Consider the following 20,876-nt stretch of genomic DNA (forward strand, 5'->3'; position numbering starts at 1 on the left):
TTAAGGCTACCACCTTTCCCCCTTCTTGCTCTTTTAGTCAAGGAGTGGCTGTGACTTACCTGTTAGCTCTCAACAAGCTGTTGAGTTGAATCATCCATACAGTTTGCATGCTGCTTACTTGCTCAAAATTTGCAGCCACCTTGCTCAAAATAATAATAAACACCACACAATCCACTTTTGCCGAACTCCAACAAGCCTAATCCCTGAAGATTTTTCAGCTGCAGTTGCTACAGGAAAATTTGTGAGAATGGCACTAGCCTGAACTCCTCCCGGGGGGTGCGGAGTAACGCTGCCACTAGTCAGCAAACCCCACGAGCATCTTCCAGAATGGAGAAAAATGAGGTCTTGGCTTCACGCCACACTGCCATATCATTAAATAAAACCCCCAAATCTGAACTGCACAACACTGACTATTAAACTCCCAACAAAATCCTGCAGTTTTACCACCGCGCTTCTCCTCTGGGCTGCCCGAGCAATGAAATACAGTAAAATAAATCCCCTCGCTGCACTCTTTGCGGGTTTGAGCTGATCGAATGCAGACTGATACCCAGTTCGCCCATAGGCTTCTTTTGAACATAAAGGCGCTGCGATGCTCAGCAAGAGCGCGGTATCAGCAGTGCCAGGCCTGGCACAGGAGCACCCTGAATTCTCCTCATGTCTGGGAGCCCCAGCAGCACCTGAGCTCGCAGCGTTTGCATTAATATACATTTAAATGAACATACCCTAGGTTCCCTGCCGCTCTTCACAGCAGGAAGGGAATTTCCTAATTGGCTGAATTTAGCCTGGAAGCAACCAGACGCTGCAATTTATCGTTTAATTCCTCCCCCCCGAAGGAACGGCTGCCAATACGGGAGCTGCAAGCACGGGCTCTACCAGGCACGGCGGCTGCGGGGCTTTGCAGGGGGCAGACCGGGACAGACCCGCTGAACACCACCAACAAAAATAAAACAACGATAATAATAAGCTCGTACGGCGGGAGGGGCAGCCCCCCGCGGGCAGCCCGTGGCCGCTCCGGTCCCGCTCCCCAGCCCGAGCCCTGCCGCAGGCGATGAGGGGAATCGGCCCCGCCGCCTCCCTCCGCCTTCGCCGCCGCCCGTTGGGATTCAAACCGGGGAGCGGCGGGAGCCGGCCCGGCCCGGCCGCCATGGAACCGCCGGCAGCGCGGCAGCGGCCCGCGGTGGACCAGAGGCTGAGCGGCAGCAGTGCGTGAGGCGGCCCCGCTCCCCTCAGGGCCGGCCCCGCCCGGGCCACCCTCAGCCGCCGTTACCCCGCGGCCGCGCGGAGCCCCACGGCGCGGCCCGGCCCGGGGCCTCGGCCCACCGGCCCCGTGGGAGGGTAGCGGGCTGCGGGCCTCGCCGGGGACTGAGGGCTCTGTTCTCTGCCCCCGCCGCCATTTCCCCGAGCAGGTGCCGTGAAACCCCGGGTCAGTTGCAGCAGAGAACTGGAACTGAAAACCACCCTGCGGGAGCTGGTCATCTACATCGTTTTCCTGACAGACCTCTGTATATGTAAGTCATCCAACGACTAAGGTGACTGTGTACAAATAATTAATGTGTAAGCTGTAGCTCGCTCAGTATTTACTCCTTACTCCACCCGTCTTCCACCCAAAAGTGTCACTTCAGTCAAAATTGCTCCGAGTGCCTTTTTCTAGCAGTGTGACTTAATGACAACTGAAGCGGAGAAGCAAGGTTAGAAGCTGTCGTCATCCTCTAATTTCAGCCTGCAAGCACCCCCTCTTTGCCCCTTCTTTCCAGTGACGTTTGGCATGGTGAGCACGGACATGTACTACCTGAACAAAGTCATGTCCCATCTCTTCCTGGAGCCCTCCTCCGCTGAGGACAACAGGAGTGGTTTCGGGAGTATTGGGAGCAGAGCCGATTTCTGGAGGGTAAGGCTTTCATTGCAAAGATGTTTTCTTGGAGAAGAAGCTCCTAGTGTTAATTCAGAGCAATACCATCTTGCGGTTCTCCTAAAGGCCGTGTGCTAGATGTTGTACTTTCAGCTGAAGAAAGGCGAGTAACTTCTTAAAATGCATTTGGAGAGATTCTGGGTACAAACAATAAATACTGATACTGCTGAATAGTCACTCGAGGAAGACAATAGGCCAATTAATTGCTGCATCATATTCTCAATATTAGGCTTGGTCTGAAAAGAGCTCCAATAAAAACAGAAAGATTTTGGGTTTATAGTTCTTTTGACTTTCAGCTGTTAAAAAAATATATTTATGACTTCCACTGGGGCAGCTAGGAGAATGTACTATCTTGATTCACCTGGTTTGCTGTTACATTACATCATATTTCAGTGACAGTTGCAAAACACATATTTGTTTTTACTACTAGGTGGAGGACTTCCCAAAATGACCAGCATTACCCAGCTGACAGCAGAAGGCAAAGTTTCTCACCCTACTCTTCCTTAAAAATGGAAATGCCTGGTTATAACAATTCATTTGGAAGAATTGTACTCCCTCTTATCGTGGTGTCTGTTATTGCTAGTCCATAAAAGGGCTATACAGTGTGTGGCTATACAGTATAGCCCTTGCTATACAGTGTGTGGACTGATGTACTAGAAATGGTTGTAATACATGCTCAGATGGTGCCAGACCATGGGGGCATGTTGTTTTGTACTCGGGATAATGTTATCCTCAAGTTTAATGCTCTTTATCTGCATCTAAGAAACACCCAAGAAAAAAAGGGATTTTTTCCCTGCCTTCAAAAAGAAACACTTCTTTATTTAGATTCAGATGACTAAAAACCTAGTCGGAAATACATCCCAAAAGAGATCTTCAGAGATTAAGATAACCAACAGATTTTGTTAAAACAACATATAATATTTGTGTTTAAACATATTTGTTTAGTATTCGGCAGAATTTTTCAATGAAACCCCAGGCAGACTTATGTTGTAGTCTTCCCCTGAATAATCCCATTACATGTCTCTGATAGAATTGCATAGGGAATAGAATTGTCTCATAGCAAAAAGGTGTAAATATATCGTATTTATAAGACAGGATATAGGTGGGAATTGTTTGTATTCTAGCTTAGACTCTGTAGCTATAACCTGAGAACCCTGTAGAGATTATGCTAAGTAGTGGGGTAGTAGTGGTGTTTAAATCTTCTTTTGAATCTTTAATCTCACTTGTTCATATAGTTTGCAGAGGGACCCCTGTTGGATGGACTCTACTGGGACAAATGGTATAACAACTTGACATTAACCCTCCAGAACAACAACAGCCATATTTACTATGAGAATTTGCTGTTAGGAGTAGCCCAGATTCGCCAGCTGAAAGTACGCAACAACACTTGCTCCATCTACCCATATTTCCGTACTTTTTTAGAAGACTGTTACAGTGAATATCGTTATCGAGCTGAAGACAGGTCTGACTTTGGTCTAAGGAACGAATCTGAGTAAGTCATCCTACTTCAGCACAGGAATGTTTTTGAAAACCTAACCAAATCCTTAATACTGCCATTCTTCAGTTAGTAACGACTGTACATGCAATTAGCTGAGCTTTTCTCTTGTTTACATTGAGATAAACCATGGATTTGTTTTTGTGCCAACATTATAGATGGGAATTTGGCATGGGAGATTTATAGCAGAGAGACAGGAAGAACTGGAAATAGTGAGCCTAGTTCAGCAAAAGCACATGTTAATGGACCTATCTCCACTAACATCTCTGGAGAAATGCTTAATTATATGAGGCCTGAATTTAAATCACGTTTATAAATTGGAATCATGCTAAAATGTTCTGGAAACAGAGCCAAAAGGCCTGCTTCACAGACTTCATTTAGCATTGATTTAATCCAATGAAAGAACATGTGAACATGCCACAGTAACAATGAACTACGTAAACCAGAGATATTCCATTTACCTATAAAGGTTTTAAGGTAATAAACTGTCTGGCCCACACTGCGGGAGATCCAGATTCATAAGTAATTGCTGTTTTGTGAATGTACTGAGTATTTAGCAAATAAGAGAAATGGGAGTATTTTAAGGCCATGTGTCTCGTGCACACTTCATGTAAAGAAAAGTGTTTTTTAAAGGTCTGGCTTAAATGGTCAGTTGTGGATGCAGAAGAACTCAAGAACTAACAAGGATTGTATAAAATAAAAGTTAAAGCTTACTTCAGTCCAGTTTCCATAAGCTGAGCTGCTTTGTTTTCCCATTTCTGACAGATGGAAATACACCTCAGCCTCCTCGTTATCCCCATGGTACTGGGGCTCTATGGGCTTGTACAGCAGTGGAGGATATATGTTCACCTTACCTAAATCGAAGCAGGAGAGCAGGGAGAAGTTGGTGTTTCTCAGGCAGAACAGCTGGCTCGCTAGAGGAACCAGGGCTGTATTTATCGACTTCTCAACATATAATGCTAACATAAACCTCTTCTGTATAATCAAGTGAGTTCTTACCTTTACTACATGTGAAATCCAATTTACTGAGGCATCATGGTTCCATAAGGACATAAGGAAGGGCTGGTCACCTCAGGCATATGTAGCTGTGTTTCCCTGGTAGCAGCTGGCAAGACAGTAAGTCATTAAAAAGGCAGAAATTCAGTTAGTGCAGGGAGCAGACTCAGATCCTTCCTTTATGTTGGTTTTTTTTTTGTAATAGTTGGTGTCTGGTCTGTACAGCTGGTTGCTGCTGTCTGTTGGAATAGATTTCATAGCCTTTTGCAACGTCAAAGACTGAATTATTAGTCCTGTTGTCAGCTAATGGAGGGAAAAGACTCAGGGTAGGGTGAACATTTGCTCTTCTGAGACACCGTTTCTTTAAAGACTTTTAACCACACACCATAGCTTGGGTACCCCAAGAGCTTCTCTTTTTCCCCTCAACCTTCCCTACCATGTAATACTCTTTTCATTGGGGACTTAGCATAGCCCTTATAAGAAGATCTTACAGATGCAGGAGTTCCAGTAAGGTATTATTAATGTCATAAAAATTAATATTAGAAAATTAAGGGCTGAGATGATTTAAGGGATGGTAACTAACACCAGTCCTCAATTTTTTTCAGGTTGGTGGTAGAGTTCCCTGCTACTGGGGGTGCTCTCACCTCCTCACATATCTACTCTGTGAAGCTCCTCAGATACATCACGTATTATGATTACTTCCTGGCTTCTTGCGAAGTCACCTTTTGCCTCTTTATCATTACATTCATAATCCAGGAAGCTATAAAAATAGTAAAACTGAAAAAGGAGTATTTCAGAAGTGCCTGGAACTGGATGGATTTGCTGCTGCTGGTGGTGAGCTACCCCTTGACTTTCACCTCTGTGCTTGCCAGCCTAGGCTAGCACTGGATAGACAGCCAACAAGCCAGAACAGCCCAAATCTGTGTCTGGTTAGAGTCAGTCACCCACTCTGTTCTACGCTGAAGAGGCCACGTGGCCCACAAGAGTTCAGCACACTCTTTTCTAGCCTTGCTGTCAATTGCTGTGGCTCCATGTCCTTTCTGCTCATTATCCACCTTGTTTGTTTTAGCCTTAATCTTTGCAGAGCAGGGAGGCACTAGTGCATAGCAGAGCTAACGCAGTTAACGCAGTAAAATTAGAAGGTATGCAGCATGTTACGTGGCACAAGCCCAGAATTATCACAGTACAATTACAAATTATTTAGCCAACAAAGTCTCATATATACAGTTTACGACAAAACACCTAAAAAGCTCAGGTTCTTCAAATCTAACCAAGGGCTTTTTGAAATCAGTACAGTCTTTCCTGTGCAAAGTGACAAGTCTGAAGAGAGGTGGGGTAGCTGGACTTCCGTTTCACTTGCTTCCGTTTTCCTTCAGGTATCCATCCTTGCCATTGCCTTCAACATCTACCGCACTGTAAAAGTGTCCCTGCTAATGGAAGAGCTGCTGTCTGATGCCTATGTATATCCAGACTTCTATTTCCTTGCATTCTGGCAAGTCCTTTACAACAACATGATTGCTGTCAACATCTTCTTTGCTTGGATAAAGGTATTGGTTCTCATTCCCTTTTTTTGTACTCGAGAATCATAGTGTTTCTAAGCATAGCATAAATGTTCACTTTTACCTTTCCATGGGTGAATCGCAAAGGTGGGGCTAAAAGGGAGAATTTTGTTTATAAGATTCCAGAAGAGTTTAAAATTACCTTCTTCTCATAAACATGGATCACACAAATTCCAAGCCCATCTAAAAAAAAATTTTGCACGTAGGCAGCTGTCTCCATTGGAGCAGCTGGGAAATTACCATGGCCAAACAGCCTCCTCAAACTCAGTCTTTTCCTGGACCCAATATTATCTAGGTCATAGCCTGACCTATACAGATGGCATGGCAGTAATAGGTGAAGCTATTCATAGCTTTTGTAGCCAAAAGCTATGAAAACAGTAGCTACTTTTTGACTGCAGAGGAAGGCAAAATGTGTCTGAACTTAATTCAGAAGTGGCTTTGTGCTAGGACACCTTTAATGTCATTCTTAACTTGCAAATAGATTTGCTGATCTCTGGACAGAGTAGCAAATGTCTCTAAGATTAGGGGCTACTTTTGTTCCTAACCAGGTGCTCTGGGGCCAAACCAGTCCTGCATGTTTGCATACCACTGGCCCCTCATCTACTAAACCCTGCTGGCCCTGACTGGGGTCTGCACCCCTTCCCCTGTACCTGGCAGACATCAGTGACTTTGGTTTGGGTGGCCACAGTGTTCACAGTGACTGGATGAAACTTCCCAAAGCTCTGCCTGATCCCAGGCTGCTTACAGGCCCTCTCTCCCCTAAGGTATTTGTAAAACGCCCAGCACATGGTGGCTGCGACACAGGCAGGGGAGGTGTTCACACCTGCCAGAAGAGATCACACTTTACAGTCATGCCCCAAGTACCTGAAGAACGTAAGCTAACACAAAAGGTCACATCCTTTTAAAATAAACAGGCTTCTGGCCTTCCTCCACCTCCCAGGCCAAGCCTACAGGAAGAAGCTGTTTGGGAGCACTGGCTGTTAACCAGTTCTGTGGACAGTCTTCCTCGTTACAGCCATTCTGTACCCCAGCTGCATGTTCCTCCTGCATCATCCTCCCCTCAGCCTGATTACTGTTAATTTAGTAGCACAGCTGTGCTTATAATTAGTGACTGTCATTGAACAAAGCTTTTGTTCAGGCCTTGTTTCAGACCCAAAGTAAAAGAGAGCTCCTTACCAACTCAGCCCATCAGGGAATCCTCGGATACAGGAGGGTGGTATGGCTTGCAGTCTCCTTGACTAGGGGTCTACATCTGCTAGAGCTGATTACACATACTAGTACTCAGCAAAGACCTGTCTACACACTATTAGCTTTAGCACATAAGCATGTTTGCCCTGTAGAATATTTATCTTCTCCAGAAGTGCACCCGATCCTAGTTCTCCTTACAGATACATACCATGCAACTTATTTCTAGGTATGACTTAACCTGTAAATTATGATTACAGATAACATTCCAGAAATCCTGTTAAGAAGTTGCAATATATTTTGATCCCACAATAACAGTATGTTCTGTTCTCTTGCAGATATTTAAATATGTAAGCTTTAACAAGACCATGACGCAGCTGTGCTCCACTTTATCTCGCTGTGCCAAAGACATCATTGGATTTGCCATCATGTTCTTCATCATTTTCTTTGCCTATGCCCAGTTAGGCTATCTGGTCTTCGGGTCGCAAGTTGAAGAATTTTCCACTTTCCAAAACTGCATGTATGCTATTTTCTAAACTTTTTGATACAAAATCTCCAGTTAGTGCAGGTGCAAACCAGTTTCTGCTAAGCAGAACTTAAGAGTACAGGTCTCCAACAGTTAAGCTTATTTCATAGAGTAAAACCAATTTTGTTGGCCCTACAATCTGTTTACCAAAGCCTTCATATGTTCAAGAGAGACCACATGTACATTGAACAGGTCTGGGAAGCGTAAGAAGGGGAAGCCCAGGAGTAGTTCACCCAACAGAGCTATTAGTCCCCACAGCTCTCAACACAACTTTGCTGTGTGTAACCAGGCCCCTGGGCAATCAGGCTGGCCTGCCAGCAGGCTGTTCTCTTTTGCCTCTTTCAAAAGCAAGACCATGAAACTATTCAGCAGACATGCCACTGGGTACGTGATACAGTCCCCAGCATGAAAACCACAGCAGAACTGCTTGAGAGACCCAAATGGCTCAGAGCAGAAGCTGAGCATGGTTGCAAAGAGGAATTACAGCTCTTTTAAGAAAACATCCAGCTGCATAGCCAAGAGTCCCCAAATCGCATCTGGTGGCTCTGTTACTTTCTTCCCCAGATTTTTCTTCAGCCGCTTACTGTAGCAACAACATCAGATCAATTCCAGGTGCCAGCTGGAACTGATTTTGATGGCCTTGCACCTTGTAGCAACCCTAACCTGTCACCCGCAGTGTACATTGTGTTTTAGCCCATGGCTACATTTCTTACAACTTGAGGTATCTTTAGTGTACCAGATGGTTTGAAAGCAGCTTTTCATGTAAAATTAAGGCACTTCTAAACCAGAAAAATAGCTCCTTTCGGATCCAGCTGGATGTGAGACAGTTCTAAGATGCTGCAATACAGAGAAATAAATATTTATTTGTCTTATCTAGGAATAAAATTCCCTATAGGGGGACATAGGGACCTATACTGTAACCTTCTGTACTAACAGAAGATGAGGGATCATGAAACTAGAACAGAAGTGAAATAATTAAAAAAAAAACCCCAAACGAAAAAACAGAACCAGGTGATTTATCCAAAATGAAAGTATTTTCTCATACAAGCCGTTTAAAAATTCCTTTGTACTTTTGAGTTCTCAATTATATGCTAAACGCCCAGTTTACCATTGCAATATTATCCTGGCTTGCCTTTTGATTTCAGTGACTAAGGTAATGGTGTATCAGTCTCAATTGTATCTACTGCCCTTTTTTTTTTTTTTTTAAATAATGCTTACAATACTTCTCTTTAGGAGAAGCCAGTCAACCTCATTCTCATATTTTTCACTCCCAGCTTTACACAGTTTCGTATCGTGCTGGGAGATTTTAATTTTGAAACCATAGAAGCAGCAAACAGAATCCTTGGACCTATTTACTTCATCACATTTGTATTCTTTGTGTTCTTCGTATTGCTGGTAGGTATCATGTTAAAAATGCTTATCCTTTTGCATAAGCAGTAGAGAAGAACTGTTGTATAGTGCTGTGAGACAGTGTTTTTCACCCCAAGATGACACTGGGCTTGCCCTGGCTGCCCCTCAGTACACCTGGGCAGACAGACAGTCCGAACTCTTGCAGGAGCTCCCAGCAGGCAAGACATTTCACAGCTCTCCCTTCCTCCAAACAGCCACAAAAAGGGCTTTTTTTTTTTTTTTTTTTGCACAAAACAAGCACGTTGCACCTTTCACCCTACTGTACCACCCATTTTTCGAGATTTTAATTTCTGAAAACTTAATTGGGTGCTCTTGAAAACTGCATAATGTCAGCCTTGTCAGGTAGGAAGGTTAAAGAGAGATTTTGATGGGATTGTGTAGGTGCAGGTTTGATTTATCAGTTAGATTGATGTTTTCATTAATTACTTCACATTGAAACACCATCTGAAAAAGCTACAGGTGTATGACAGGAAGTCAGTTACCTCCAAGGAACTGGGCCTTTTAGCCGATACTGCAGATGGGAAATAACTGATTTGTCTCCCAAAAATATTCCCTAAGACCCTAAGATTATCAGATAATTTAACTGCATTAGGAGCACATCTGCACCCAGCAAAGCTCCTCAATTCCATTAGTTACATGCCCTAGCATGGAACAGCCCCCCAGAACAGCAGCCCCAGCATAATACAAATGCAATTTCCAGAAACAAATATCTAACTGCATCCTTCCTGTGCAGAACATGTTTTTGGCTATTATAAATGACACCTATTCAGAAGTCAAAGCAGACTTTGAAGTGATACCCAGTCAAGAACTTCAGATCAGAGACCTCTTTAGACAGGTAAGTAAACACTTCTGTAACTACCTCATTTAATTCAAGATAACAGGAGGAATTCTAAGCTACATCTCTAGCAAAGAGCCTTAAACAGCTGGGCCATAACCATTTAAGAACACCCAATATTTGATTTTTCACTTTAAATAAAAATTTGACAGATACAGAGACATGCTTCCATCAAACCCACAGGAGCTCTTAAGGGTAAGAGTAGCATATGAGTTAGGGTGCAAGGAGCCTACCCTTTTAAAAGCAGTATTTAAGACCAGCCTGGCTTGTGATATATCCCATCATCAGCTTTCTTCAGAGCTTACTGTTGCTGCTCTTCCAAACTTAGAAACTAAAGATCTTCTCTGCATGGGAAGACAAGCAGAAATACGTACCTTTAAAACTCCACAAAGTTCAGACCACTTTTATGTGCCAGAAATGAGTACAAAAGGGGAACAAGTCTTTCCCTAACGTTTCAGTTCAACTTGAAATTATGACCTCCTCCTTTCCTGCCAAATGCATACACTGAAGCCAAAGAGATTGCACGCAGTTCTGTTGCTGGGGCAAGTCAGTACCTCTGCCTAGAAACCTGACTTTAACTGGGGAATACAGCATCACCAGTGAGATAAATAAGATTGAGATAGGTGTGGGATGAGACTTGCGCATTCAGACTGTTTCTCCAAGTTGGCCTACGCTGACCACTCTGTAGAGGAGAGCTGGCAGCCGTATCTACCTGAAATTTTCCTGCAGGATTTTATGAGTGGCATAGACACAAGTTACATTGCTTCTGCAAAGCCTAGCTTTCATTAAGGAAAAGGAAGGGGGAGTCCCTGGCCAGGATACAGCTAGTCTGGTCAGCAACAGCACAGCTTAGAGTCCCCCACCCAAGCTCATTCTCCTACTTATCCGGGACTATAGTAGGATTAAACGGAATATGCCTGAAAACAGAAACTCTTACTGGATTTGGCTATTACCTTCAGGGACTTCCTGACAGATTTGAGATACAGCAAGGTAAGTTCTCTGAGCTGAGCTAAGGGAACAAAGAAAGCGATAGACTGGTGGGATTTCTGTTTAATTGCCAAGGCATTATGCTGACAGTTTGTTCCTTGCATTCAAGTCCTTGTGCAAAAGTGTCTTTGGTTAAACACAAGCCATTTAATGTGCCTGACTTTCCCTGTCTATGTTCAGAGTTGCAATAAGGCCCTTGTCAAGCTCAAGCTGAAGAAACCAGAGATGGATACAAATCCAGCAGATGAGAGCTTGGAAAGGTAGGATCTCAGCATTTGCCGTTACCCCCGGTACTGAGCACAGACCTGTTCTCACAGGACTTCTGTCTCTTCTCATTTGTGTGAATGACAAGCAAGGAATTTTCAGCCACTAAAAGAGAGGATATTTCTAAGCTTTCCAATGGAGACAGTGCTAATGAAAAGGTAGGCTTTATTCTTTCCTATATTCTTAGAAACTGCTGATTATATTTCAGAAGTTGAATAATACAAAAGGAGTCACAGTTGTCCTCACTGTTACTTATAAAAGCTATTTCTCTACAGGATACTATTTTTAACATCATAGGAATAGCAAAAGCTAGACCTATAAATAAAGAAAAATCACTAATTATGCCCAAAACTTCAAATGAAAGCTTGCTCAGGCAAGGTCATACACTACAATAGCAGAGCTGGCAGTAGGGTGGGATCAGTGTGTCTTAGCAATGGTATAAAGTCTGGGCATTTGCCCAAATGTTAAACAGAAACAGATGTATGGAAAACAAACAAGTTTTACAGCAATCCACTGGGTCATAGGCTGCATCTACAGCAAGAAGAAAGATTACTGTAGCTTTCTCTTGCTTTACAAAAAGGTTTCCAGCAGTCTTTGGTAGTTCTGTATCTGGGGTAAGCCTGTGCAAGTACTTCTAAAACATATTTTTTAAAAAAAATCTCTTCTATAACAAGAGAGGGAAAAGTCCCTTGGCTGGCTGTAAACATTACTACATACAAGGCTTGCAATCTCTCTCAACTCTGAAAAGAAGTGTGTATTCCTATATCCTGTCTTTTTGGAAGGGCCAGAATGAAAATCTACTTTCAGATGGAGAACACTTTTTTCCCCCAAAGCTGCATGTATCTTTTCCTGCATGCATGCCCCCTCCCTGCATGAGCGACTGTGTTACAGGTGTCCCAGTGAGCCATGCTGGCTTTGTCTGTGATTTTTTTTTTTTTTTAAATCCCTCCGGTGTTGAATAGAGCCATCTGAAGTTATCAAAACTACAGGAAGGGGAAGAAAAACTTCATCAGAAGTATCCATCTACTGAGGACATGGACTCAGTCACAGCTCAGAGCTATGTCTCCACTGCAGAATTTCAGCAGTAAGTGTGTGTGAGTGTTCTTGCAATGTTATTCCCATCCCCAGGCAGCTGCAGCCCTAGCTGAAACCCTCACCGAGTGACAGCCTGAGAGACAGAAGATCAACACAAAGTCAGTGATTTTAAGATATTTTAAGTGCTCTTATACTGGCTGACAACAGCTGCCCTCAAGGAGGGAAGAAGGAAACAAAAGAATTTATCAGAGCAGCTTGTAAGGACATTAGTCAAGAATGAGGTGGGACAAGAATTTAAAATATTGTCACTCTTCCAGCACCCCTCCTTGTGGCTGCCCAGGGAGGGGGACAGAGTCCGTAAGACCTCGTGCCTGTGAAGGGGTATTTCAGGACTTAGACCCTTGGCAGCTGACAAGTGAGCAAAGAGGAAGGTTGCAAATGCAAGTTTAAGGGCAGCACCATCTCAAGCATATGTGGCTGGATTTGTGTGTTCTAGGCTCTTCAGGTATACAGCTGAGTTGGGGAAGGAATTAAACAACACCAATGCAAAAGTCAGGAGAATTATGAAAAGCATGCAACAACTGAAGGATACTTCAGGCAAGACGGCACAGTAAAATGCATGAGCTCATCTGGTAACAGAGATGGCCTGACTCTTCACACAGGTTAAATAAATCCAAAGTCCCCATCTCCCCCCCGCCCCCTTTATTTTTTTTCTATTTCTGGATAAGAGAAGCAGGAATGTTAATAAAGGTATATACTATTGTTGCTTCTGGGTCTTTTCTCCGAGAGTTTCAGGTGCTGCTTTAACTCTGAGAAGAACTGACCAATGCTAGACTTCTGGGTAGGCATCTCCACAAACGCCTGAACGACATTTATTCCTCTGCCTTGTTTTGGGGCTGCTGAGAGACACAGATGTGTAACCAGGAGAGCAGATCATGAGCAACGGCAGCATCCTGGGCCTGCTCCGTACCCTTCTCTGGATCTCTGGCCCTACGTAGCCCAGTGCAACGCTCCATCGCCAAGCACAGTCCGGCACATGGGTCATTAGCCCTCACTTCCCCGGACCGCTTTCTTTCGCTGGTGCATCTGCTGCCAAGGTTAATGCTTATTTCTCAACAATTCTTGTTCCAGGTACCTGTTGCTTCCAAAACAAGTTACTGTTGCCTTCAGAGAAAAAAAAAAAAAAGCAGTATTCTTTCAGGAAATAAATACCTCAATAAATCTTTTATTCTGATCCGGCCTTAACAGCTGGAACCACTAGAGGGCGATTTGCTTCACCCTTGCACCAGCCTGAATTTTCAGAACATCCTTTTTGTTCCTAAATCCATTGGGTATAAACGGATTTATACCTTGCCTTAGAGACAAGGTGTTGTGTTCAGGCCAGAAACTATCTAATCCTATGTAGTCATTAATTGGGATATATTGGGATTAATGTAGTCATTAACAGTTCATTGCTGGGACTCAGCCACAGGAAGAAATAACACACATGTCCAAATGCCATCTGAACACGCCATGAGAAAACACGGGGCCATCACCAGGCTGCAACACCCCACCTGCACCACGCAGTCCCTGCCCTAAGGAAGTTCTGCTGCTGTACATTGCAGCTCATGCACAACACACAACCCCCAGCCTCCAAAGTATCCTGAAACTTATATAAATCCTACAAGGATTTATAATATTATAAAGCCTTATGTCCTGCAGAGCCCTGTCAAGCTACTACATGGTCTCTGGCCTCTCTGCATCTAATCACACTGTGGAGGAGCCATCTCATGGAGAGGGGAGCAGACGGGCATGTGAAGGGACCCAGAAAGAGATCACTTCAGCCCAGTAGCACGATGTAGCCGTGCACCGGTTTGCCTGTCAGGGTTCACTGATTTTGTACTTCAGTCTCCTGGCCAAGCTGAGACATCCTCTCTCTTCTAAAAGGGACCAGTTTAAAATAAAACCACGTCTTTCCTTCACTTCCAAAGGGTTCTTGTTGCTATGCAGTATCCCAGGACACTTGTCCCAGAAAACATAGGTCACTGATGATCTGTTTATCTTGATTACTCAATAGTCTGACACGCAAGAAAGCAGATGTACCGCACCTTTGGCATCTCCGACCTTTCCTCCTCCTGGTAAAACCCTCTCGTACAAAGAAGTCTCGAAACATTTAGCCACAGTTACTTACACAAAACTTCATGGAAGAGCTTTCAAGCACTCCTCATCCTTGCTCTACTACTCTGTGGCACAGGAAACCCTCTTCATAGCCTGCCTCACTTTTCCCAGCAAGCTCCTTGCCCTGCAGTCACTTAACGGCTCAAGCAAATCTCTTTAAAGAGGTAAAGCTTGGAATACTATAAATTTGCATTGTCTCAGAACTGGTTCTTCAGCAAGGAAGATCTGTCCCAGTATCACTGAGCTTTTTGCAGCCTCAAAAATATCTGTTTCTCCTCTGTTTTGGCTAATGGTGTTCGACACAGGGTTATTTTCCTTCATTAAAATCTTCTTAGTTTATTGCTTTGTAGCACATGGATTTTAAACAGTTCCCATCAAACCACTATTTGAGGGATTTTTGTCTTCTCACTAGCATCTTGATCAGAGCAAGCTTCATTGAATAAATAATGCTAAGGAAAAATGGAGGATTGCAGAACAGATCTGTAGCAACCTTGTTCATTCTTCAAGCCAGCGTCCTAAGAATTTGTGCTTGCTTTTTCCCCTATCTTCAGAGGAAAGACATGTGATCAGAGGGAAGGTTATTCTGTCCCACCCTAAAGAACGTACTGAAGGCTGCCTTCTGTCTCCTCTCCCTCACTTGCTCCCTCAACGTCCCAGTTGTTTTTCTTCTTCCCATTTACCTGCACTGCCACACATCCACAAGCAGAGTCTTCACACCTTCAGGAGTTCTTCTGTCCCCTGGCACACCTTAGGCTGATGAAAGGTGGATTTAGACAAAATACACCACAAGAGTCAGTTTGAAAAGACCTCAGTCACTTTTCATATGAACTTATGTCAATATACTATGAAAAAAAAAAAAAATCTATTTGGTCCAGAGGAAAAGCATCCTCTTGTGTTTACAGAAGTGTGTACAATAACAGTGTTTTCTGGCCACAAGCACAGCAGTAACTGCTGTGATAACTGATTTTAAGGCTAAGAGATCATTATGGATATAGAGACACAATCAAATACTATCAGCTGGAGGTGTATTCATTGGCAGGGAATTAATTAGCCCAGTAATGGCTGAATCTGCTCTCTGCCCCATCTACTCCCAAAGTTGCTACTGTTGAGGAACGAGTGAGACTCACAGTTTGCTCCCGCGTCATCACACAGCAGGCTGGCACCCTAGCAGGAACCGAAGCCCACATCGCACCGTAAGCCAAGCTGCCAGTTCAGGAGCTGATGTGGTCACTTTCCTGCCGTGTCTGCTCAGAGGCACAGTCTAAACAGGTAAAATAAGGCTTAAACTGCTGTAGCTTCATCAAGGGCTGTCTCTGCACCCAAGCCACCGCCACTGCGGGTGGCTCTGCTGGCAGGCTGCGGAATTTGGACTTGCCTCAGCAACACCCTGAAACTACAAATACATATAGGAATAGCGAAGGACTCCGCACTTGTTTTTAAGGGATGGCAGTGGAGGAAAAAGCGTGAAGAGAAACAAAGATATATGACAATAAAGGTTAAGGTACTTTTATTATAAAAGTCTATACAATGAGCACCAGACATAGCAATGCAATTATATCTGGTTTAGTTATATATATTCCATATCTATATATCCATATAGATATATAGGTTTTGCTTTTACCAAAGTAAAACTGTTATATCACAAAATGCCTAGTTCTACCATTTATTTATTGCTCAACAAGGATGGCACAAAACACACTCAGCATAACTGTTGCCATGCTTATCTACTATACTGAATAAACAGCCAAACACTGCATAACAAACACAAAGCAGCTGTTAATTCTGAATTGGAACCAGTCTGATCACTCACTCACTTATAAAAATATTGGAATCATATAGATTTAAGCATTATAAAGGAGGAATATATTATTTAAAACATTTAAATAGTGCATATTGACATTTTGCATGTGGTATATAAAACACAAACATTCATGTACAACACTATACAGTACACATTAGTTTCAATGTTTGGATACACCCGTGTCTGCAGACTGATAGAAAAGTAACTGAAGTGTACATTGCACAATGGAACTGAATAAAATTGATAAATGGTCTCAAGACTAGTTTAACCTCATAATTCTCTAAGGTCCCAGGTCATTTTGCAGTTTAAAAAACAAAAGGCATACCACCAGTGCTCAATAGTTTTAGTGCTTTTTTTTTTTCTGAATTCCAAAATTACATGCCTACAAGCAGAGTAAAACAAAACAAGAAGTATTCTACAGTACACAGATGAAATCTGAGCACTAAAAATCCTACTTTCAACCTATTTCATATGCTTCATGACAGAACAGCAAGTCTATGAGGTTACATGCTAGCCATTTCTTACGTTGTGAGAAAGTTCATTTTTGGTCTTTCATAAAGCAGTGTGAATAATAGCTATGTTGACATTAGCCGGTCATAGAAACATGCAGTGAGAGTAGGTGCATGCAAAACATGGCCACAATCAAACTGATACATTGAAGAAAAAAAAAATTTGAGAAAGCACCAGTTAAAATTAACACTTAGATTTTGCCAGATCAAAAACAGCTGCTGATGGCTGTTGCAGAGCATAAAGCTAGTAGCTAAATCATCATTCAGCACAGCAGATGTGATACTCAAAACATTATTTAGTTTCAACTCTGAAGCTAAATCATGCAAGGCCCATAAACTGTTTTGCTTACATCATAAGGGTTAGATAACTTATTTTTATTCTCCAACTGTAAAACAAAATTGTGATAAACAGCAGTAATTTTTTCACTCAAAACCGACAGTTCACCCTGTGGTGCGCATTGACTACACTGATTTTAGCCCTTGATACCATACTTATTTCAGGTACAGTGGAATTTTAACTGTCCTAAGCCAGCTCTTTTCTGCTGGAGCTACGCAAGTCTGAGCGCCATCAGATTTCCCATACACTGAAATGTTCATTATGTTCCTCAAATCTTCCGAAAGTGGAGATGCAGTATCCAATTCAGACAAAACACTATGTCACCACTAGTTGATAAACAATAACCGATAAAATGATAAAATGAACAACAGTAACATAAGTCCTGTAGGCAGCATGTGATATAACTTTTCAGTTTTCCAAGTTTTAAAAGACACTAAGCAAGGTCACTTTCTGGTTTGTCCACTGTCATCTTTATCAAGGAGGAAACGTGACCACTAATGAGCAAAATCCATAGATGTTAATTATTACTGCGTTATAGGTGCAATTTAGAATACCAAAAATTAAAGTTGTTCCACAGCAGTCCTTTGAAAGGAATTTCAGTCTGTTTAAGTGTTCCAGGAAAAAGAGCTGTACATTTAATTTGCTGGCTTTTTTCCCCCATAACAAAAAATAGGCAAGAGTAGTAGTTCAGTGTAGCATTATGGTATTAATAATTTCTTCAATAATGCAAAAAGTTGGTAATAACAAAAGTCTCAAAGTTCTTGAATGCTAAAGGAAAAAAGCTATGGTTGTTTTGGAACAAGATGGATGCATCTGTAATACAATACTTTGATGGAAACTGTGTTTGCTAAAGTTGGATAGAGCAGTCTCGAACTTAGAAATCTTACTTGCTCTCTAGACAGGACCTACTTACCCTTCAAACATGTTATAGTGGCACCACAATAAAGTGCACAAACTGTATTCTTTCAACAGTGCATGACAAATGAACACAAGCACCCAATAAGTACAGTGGTTGTATACGGAAACATGTTATTCAATGGTTTGGAGGAACATAATTTAAATTGATTTTGAAGAATCTTGTTTGCTGATAAGGACTTCTAACAGCCTAAGTTTGGCTTTAATTTTCTTGTACTCCCTGTACTCATCAAGCATTGGAACCCGATCTTCTTTCTGTACATTCCTGTAAAAAGAAGCATAACGAGGTTTCAAGAGAATCCTCAATACTGCAGCAAGTCAAACACAAAAGCAGCAATGCGCAGTTATCTTACGGCAGATAAAAACATTTTTGGCAGCTAGTTCGCCAATAACAGACACATTGTTATATTTCAGTTCCTTGTAGTTAAAGTTGTCATCACCTAAAAAACCTGAATAGAAAACCCAGCAGCATTTATTCAGCACAACTGTTGCAGCATTGTTTATAAATCGTTCTCCTAAGTTCTTCTGGAGATTTTAACAACAGGATATGAAGACTTTCATTTCAGATCCTGTGTATACATTACAGAAAAATACAAATAAATTTAAGTCAATCTACATTTTCACTATATGTTGACTGACCCACAAATTGACAGCAGAGAATTATTCTTATTTAAGACTGGACTGTAATAAATTAATCTATTAATCTGACTTATTTCTAAATCAATCCTTCATTAACAACCTCATTATTTGCCATTGAAGTCAAAAGGAGTTATGTCCCAAATTCAGTAAGTGCATGATGAAGCCACGTTAGTAGAATTTGTGTGACCAATGGTCCAGGAGTTTCTAGTTAAGGAGAAATACAGTAGAAAGTATAGTTAAGTGAGAACATCTGCCAGTCAAGAAAGTGACTGACTTCTTAAGAGTGTTGTTAGTTTTGTTCATGAGGTGATACACCTCGAAAGACCTCCTATTACACACAAAGGGCAGCAGTTCAATCAAATTCCTAACAATATATATTCAAATAAGAAGCCTAGAAGAACTAGCCAATACAGAGAAGAATAAAAACAATCAACCCCTTTACTGGTAAAGCAAGTATCCACTGTCAGGACTGACCTACAGGAGCAAAGGACAAAAAGGCAAACTTCCCTGCCCTATGATAAAAAGAGAGGAATAATCTGAGGGTATTTTGTTATATTAAAAAAAATACTTTTTTTTAGTAAGTATTTTTAAATGTTAATTTTTTTTTTTTTTTAATTAAAAAAATCACTTCTTCCTTTTTCATTATTATGCTTTACAGACTGTAATAGAGGAAACAAAACTCAGGAGCAGGCTTCCTCTGCTATTAAAAATACGCAAGAATGTTATCTCCTTCAGGAGATTATTCATAGTAGAGACTAAACCAGATCAGATTCCATTTGCCAACATTCATGTAAGAAAGTTGAAAAAAAATAATTGGCTACAAAATGGGGCTGCTGTCCAGCATCTGGTTTTGTGCTAAACAAACCTTCCATTCTGCTGATAAAACTCCTCTTCAAATTCTCGTAATGTCTTACGTAGCTTCTTTTTTTCAGCTCTGGCTTTCCACAGTTGCTCCAATAATTCAGGCCTAAAAATTTCAAGTGAAAGAAAAATACTGTTGGGCATACAATTAAATTTAAATTCTTCAAAGCATACTCAAAACCAACTGAGCTAGCTGCACTAGTAATAAATTTGTCTTGCTCATAAGGAATATGCTATCCGTCTGATGGTGAAATATTGAGAACTAACTAGTAGTTAATAAAAGGGTATAAATTTTCTGCTGTCTACACAGCTCAAGTAAGGCTGAAGAAGGTTTAGAAGATGCTAAACAATTCACTGAATACAAAAAGATCTTAGTCAGACATGTCAGAGGAAAGAACGCTCATTCAAGCCAAACACTTCCTGAGAAGTGCTGAACATGTCACTCCCATCCACCCAACATCATATATTTCATATCATGACTGTAAGTGCAATAATTGCAACTTCTATGATAGAATTAGTCATTTCTTATTTTTACATACATAGAAGCAGCACGGGTGCTTGACAGCCTAAGGTCCCGGGTCAGTTTCTCTTGACCATCTTCAACATCAGACTCAGAGTTTTCAACTGGGCTTAAAACAGACTGTGTTTGGACAGCAGTTTTTAAGATATCGTTCAGGTCTGCAGACAAACCATCACTTTCCTCCTCTTCTTCCTGAAAGTCAAAGCAGAAATTCAAAACAAGTATGAAATATTTCAGTTCCCCATTACAAGTGCTGGGAAGTATTTTTTAAAAAATGCACTGTACACACCTTAATTTCTTCAAAAAAATGGGCAGTTTCACCTTCAATAATGGGCTGCAACATCTGCCCCCGCCTCTTAGTTGATGGCGACCCCTGCAATATTTAAGATTTGTTTCACTATATGCAATTAGACATTAAATGCTGTGTGCGATCAGAATTTTGTTAGTCACCTAATACCTAAAGATATTTCTCCTTTCAGAAGAATAAAAGGCTGCAAACGTACTTACAGAGCACAAACGAAATAACCATATAACCCAAAAAGCTCAGATGGCCAAAGTATCCTTGACATAGAAGTAAATGTTGTAGCTTATAATTCAGGTAAAAATATTCTTTTTCAGACTTAAAATAAAAAGCACTCGTTCTCTCCATGTTCTGTAGAAAATTCATAAAGTGCAATGATATCTCTGAATTTCGTATTTACTCTTGTTCCTCCCAAACCAAACCACAGGGAGACTATAAAGTTACACAAGGCCAGAGCCATTTTTTATCTTCTGCCAGACATACACTGGGAATAATACTGCCAGTTTCTTTTTTCTAGACTACTCTGAAGCCCCGCAATTGGAAGAGCTATGTAAGAGTTATCTATTGCCACCTCAGTGTCAAGATCCTTTGAACTTCAGCCTAAACAGGTGCCACTGTGCTGTACAGGAATTGCT

General features: G+C 41.8%; 2 protein-coding genes across 5 annotated transcripts in view; one reads left to right on the top strand and one right to left on the bottom strand.

Annotated features, from left to right (window-relative positions):
- Positions 1–1,048: 1,048 nt before the first annotated feature.
- Positions 1,049–12,864, top strand: PKD2L2 (polycystin 2 like 2, transient receptor potential cation channel). Its single transcript, XM_075511003.1, has 14 exons — positions 1,049–1,202; positions 1,368–1,508; positions 1,755–1,888; positions 3,145–3,401; positions 4,170–4,391; positions 5,006–5,234; positions 5,777–5,947; positions 7,483–7,664; positions 8,945–9,065; positions 9,814–9,915; positions 11,083–11,162; positions 11,279–11,324; positions 12,129–12,250; positions 12,698–12,864. Exons 1-14 carry the CDS (start codon positions 1,049–1,051, stop codon positions 12,813–12,815), a joined length of 2,079 nt encoding a protein of 692 aa, XP_075367118.1. The 3' UTR covers positions 12,816–12,864.
- A 2,976-nt stretch (positions 12,865–15,840) lies between these two features.
- Positions 15,841–20,876, bottom strand: part of FAM13B (family with sequence similarity 13 member B) — a 51,947-nt gene continuing 46,911 nt past the window's right edge. For all 4 annotated transcript variants that reach the window (XM_075509365.1, XM_075509362.1, XM_075509366.1 and 1 more), the window contains 4 exons: positions 20,230–20,313; positions 19,960–20,132; positions 19,425–19,526; positions 15,841–18,185 (listed from right to left, as the gene is read on the bottom strand). In XM_075509365.1, coding sequence (XP_075365480.1) covers positions 18,062–18,185; positions 19,425–19,526; positions 19,960–20,132; positions 20,230–20,313 — 483 coding nt within the window. In that variant the 3' untranslated portion in view covers positions 15,841–18,061. The remainder of the gene's footprint in view (positions 18,186–19,424; positions 19,527–19,959; positions 20,133–20,229; positions 20,314–20,876) is intronic.

The sequence above is a fragment of the Mycteria americana genome, chromosome 8 (genome assembly GCF_035582795.1).
Source record: "Mycteria americana isolate JAX WOST 10 ecotype Jacksonville Zoo and Gardens chromosome 8, USCA_MyAme_1.0, whole genome shotgun sequence".
NCBI lineage: Eukaryota > Metazoa > Chordata > Aves > Ciconiiformes > Ciconiidae > Mycteria > Mycteria americana.